Below are 3,999 nucleotides of genomic sequence, written 5' to 3'. Positions count from 1 at the left end.
ATTTTCAGTCAAATTACCACACATTTGTTTCCAGAGCTTTTATTTCTGGAGCTTTTTACACCAAGTAATAAAGTACAACAAAAATACAAAATAATGAAAAACCAAACAAAAAGCAATACAATTATAAGTACATAATTTATAAACAATAGCGATATCTGAATAATTCTGTAATTATGATTGTCTGTATATATGGATATACATTTATACCCCCCCCCCCGGTTGAATGTGAAAACCTATTTAATAATTCTTTTAAAATTCTAAATTAAATATATAAAGCGCAAACACACACACACCCAAATCCACTGGGGACAATTTACCAAACTTCTCTCAATATTTTTAAGCTGTAAAATGTTTACTGCTATAGGTCAAAACAACCTGTATATTCTGGTATTTTAGTTTGTTTTTAAATTGAAACAATCTGCAAATATTTGGGGATAAATGTGCTTCAGCAACTCTGAAATTCTTCAGCAAAGCTGAAATTCACTGTATTATTTATAAAAAGTACTAATACATAATAGGAGCACAGACACTTAAAAGTATGAAAATAAAAACTTTTTATATGAGCACCAAGTACTACATTTGTTGTATGTTGAGCATGATAAAGTTCTCTGCTGGATGTACAGATACTGAAAACATTTCAGACAAAACAAAAAACTGACAGAGTAAAACACTTTGTAGTGCTTTCTAACCCCTGTCAAGGAATAATGGCATCTACAGATCCATTTCGATCATCGTCTGTATTCGCAGCTCCAAACATGCTACTAACAAGTACTTCTCGATGTATTAACAATGTAGATGCACAAGACTTTCAACTCAACTTATAATTGCAACTGCAGTGCATTCAATAGAAAATAGACTCTTCACATTACTAATAGCAGCCGTTAAGTATCAGGAGTAAGAATGACGGTGAACAAATGAAACTCCTCAGTCTACTGAGCAAAGAGATGAACAAATGGCTTTAAATGGGAGTGTCCATAAATTATTTCCATTTCTACTATTTTCCATCTCTCTCACTCTCTCTCCAAAAAAAATCAGCATGCATCTTTTTGACGTCTCTTACTGCAGTAAACAAAACAAAGATGAAAACAAGCTATGAATATTGTAAGACTTACAGAAGTACAACAATCTATACATATCTACATATTATTGCCATAAACAAGACAATTTTTTCAGCATTCTGCATTGCCCTAATCAAAGTCAGGGCTTTTAGTATACAAATTAATTCTATGGTAAATTGTTTTAAAATGCAAATAGCAGGAAGGTCTCGAACTCAGAGGCGGTATCGGTTTTGATACAGTGCGGCAAGCTGACTGCTTTTTGGCAATTAATATTTATCAGCTTGAAATATGTCAAAAGGATCAACAAGAGTCCAATCTGCTTCATGCATACAATATACAACAATGGAAAAGAACTTAAGACAGTGAGCTTAACATAAAGAGAGGTAAAGAGTGATTAGCAATTAGCTCAATTAACATTCAGGTGTTCTCAGTACCCCTGGCAGCTACAAAATATACATAATGCATAACTGAAAATAAAAATAACACTGGTTTAATCGGTACTAAAGCGCCTGCAGTTTAGAGCACCAGCAGAAGTTGCTGATGATTTGTAAAAAGTAAAAATAACCTGTGATAGTAATGAGTAGCATTTAAACAGCTTCATAAGCTCAAAGGGGAATCATAAACATCACTTCTCACAGTCTAATATTTATACATAACTAATGATAATACTGTCAAGTGCAGATGACTGCCCTATAGAGCCAATCTGTCTAATGTAATGATATTGAAGCTTACATTATTATTTGAGTGCCAAATCTTGGGCAAAAAGAAAACTTGGGGACTGGAAAATCTACATTTTTTACAGTGCGCAGTTGAGAAAGATTCAATCGGTGTTCATTTCAGTCATGCTACTTGAGAATTAAGTAAAATATAAAAGGGGGGAAAAATAGAAGAAAAAGCATCAACCAAAAAAAAAAGGTTATTAAATGTTCGGATTACCACAATAAATTGAGTTTAAAGCTTACACTTAAAAACATCCTAACTCGAACACCAACCAATAACGAGATCCAAAACCTCATTTGGATAATAAAAAAACATGGATATCTCAAGGCATCCTTTATGAAAAAAATAAATAAAAATAAAAAAGAGGCCAAAACATCTCAGCAACTAGAAGTGCTCTTTGCTCTTTGTTTCTTTGTTTTTTGTCTTTTGCTCCAAAGAAATCACTATTTTCAATTACAAAAGCCAGTTTCCTGATATACAAAATGCTACATTTCCCAAGGCTTAGTCGATCTCGTGTGGTGTGAACACTGAAAAAAAGTACCAAGTTTTGAAACAAACACACATACATGGAAAATCCTAAAACATCAACAACAAAAAATGCAGTTTCGGTGGCAGCGACAACTTTGTGAGACAGTAAAACTTAAAGATGCAGGTGTCGGGAAGAGTACAGTAAGAGACCACGGCTCTCTGCTCCAGCATTTAGGTTGAACTGTATATCACCGAAGACAAAAAGGATATTAAATATCTGAAGGACCAGAAAAATAAATGGCTATTTAAACTCTTGAGAAATCAAGATTTCTTAGCTCTGTGCAATAAAGACATCACTGATGTCATATTACAAAAACAAACAAACAAACGACCAAAAAGTATATTCATATATATAGATATTTTTTTTAATTTAAAAAAGAACTAATAGTCAGTGAGCGGATGAATGTGTGTCTGGATGGCAGAAGAGAGTCAGTCGGACTGAAGTGCAGTGTGTTGGTGGTGTCGTGAATGAGAGCCGAGAAAACCGTTAGTTTCGCTGCTCCCTATGCTGCTGAAGTCTGTGACCGACACTGCCATTGTGGCGCCTGTAATGCGATGTGCGCGTCTGCCCTCGAAGTCCAGGTTAGTGACAGACACGTCGTTGATGAAGGACTCCGAAAGGCCCATCTTGAGCCTCTTGGAGGGTCGTTCGCAGTCTTTGGTGCTGCACACGCTGATCTGGCTCAGGTCCGAGCGGTAGAAGCCAGAATCCAGCATGTTGAGGCAGCCGCTGTCTCCATTTGTAGCATAGCTGAGCTGATCATCATGGTTCAGGGCTCCTCGGTGTAAACTCTCCAGAGGGGGGAAATACGGGGAGTCTAAACAGCTTATGTCTCCTGGACCATTGCACACAGTTGCTACGCTGTTACTAATGGCTGCAAGAACAAAAAGGGGGAAAGAAAGCAATTTTGGGATATGTTTGAGGAAAAACAGGGATGTATGATAAAGAAAATCTTGCTGATATTCAATAAAAGTAAAATATTTAAAAAATAAAAGAAATATTTTTGGTAAATTAATGTTCACATTTTTATTGAAATGAAGATGAAATTGGGATAGTTCACCCAAAAATGAAAATTAGCCCATGAATTACTCACCCTCAAGGCATCATAGGTGTATATGACTTTCTTCTTTCAGATGAATCCAATCAGAGTTATATTAAAAATTGTCTTTGATCTTCCAAGCGGTTTAATAGCAGTCAGTGGCTGTTGCAGTTCATCAGTCCAAAAGAAGTGAAATAAAGTGCATCCATCCATAATAAAAAGTGCCTCACACGGCTCGGGGGGGTGAACAAAGGCCTCCTGTTGCGAATCGATGCGTTTTTGTAAGAAAAATATCCATATTCAAAACGTAATAATCACTTTAATCTAGCTTGCGCCAACAGTTGTACACGGAAGCAGTTCCGGGAGCATGACGTAAGATGTCGGCGTTGCACATGCGCTGGTGAGTCTCGTGAAAACCAACGTTTGTTTACAGGATCAAAAGAAGCAAAGTTTCCTTACTTTAGCAAAGGAAAACCAGTCTCCTCTTGGCTTATATCGAAATCCTCCGACATTCTTCTTTACAAATCCTCGTTTTGTACTTCCAATTCGTGATCATTGTTTTGTTTTGATCTCTTTGCGCTTCCGCGTTCGTCACTTCTGAGCGGCGCATGCACAAAGCCGACCTCATACGTCATCCGCCCAGAACTGCTTCC

General features: G+C 36.6%; 1 protein-coding gene across 4 annotated transcripts in view; it reads right to left on the bottom strand.

Annotated features, from left to right (window-relative positions):
- Positions 1 to 2,681: 2,681 nt before the first annotated feature.
- Positions 2,682 to 3,999, bottom strand: part of mier3b (mesoderm induction early response 1, family member 3 b) — an 8,447-nt gene continuing 7,129 nt past the window's right edge. For all 4 annotated transcript variants that reach the window (XM_016515792.1, XM_016515790.1, XM_016515789.1 and 1 more), the window contains exon 13: positions 2,682 to 3,181. In XM_016515792.1, the coding sequence (XP_016371278.1) occupies positions 2,736 to 3,181 (446 nt within the window). In that variant the 3' untranslated portion in view covers positions 2,682 to 2,735. The remainder of the gene's footprint in view (positions 3,182 to 3,999) is intronic.

Source organism: Sinocyclocheilus rhinocerous, unplaced genomic scaffold (assembly GCF_001515625.1).
Source record: "Sinocyclocheilus rhinocerous isolate Xijiao unplaced genomic scaffold, SAMN03320098_v1.1 scaffold327, whole genome shotgun sequence".
Taxonomy (NCBI): Eukaryota; Metazoa; Chordata; class Actinopteri; order Cypriniformes; family Cyprinidae; genus Sinocyclocheilus; species Sinocyclocheilus rhinocerous.
Note: the sequence above shows the minus strand (reverse complement) of the source record. Positions and strands in the feature narration are given on the sequence as shown.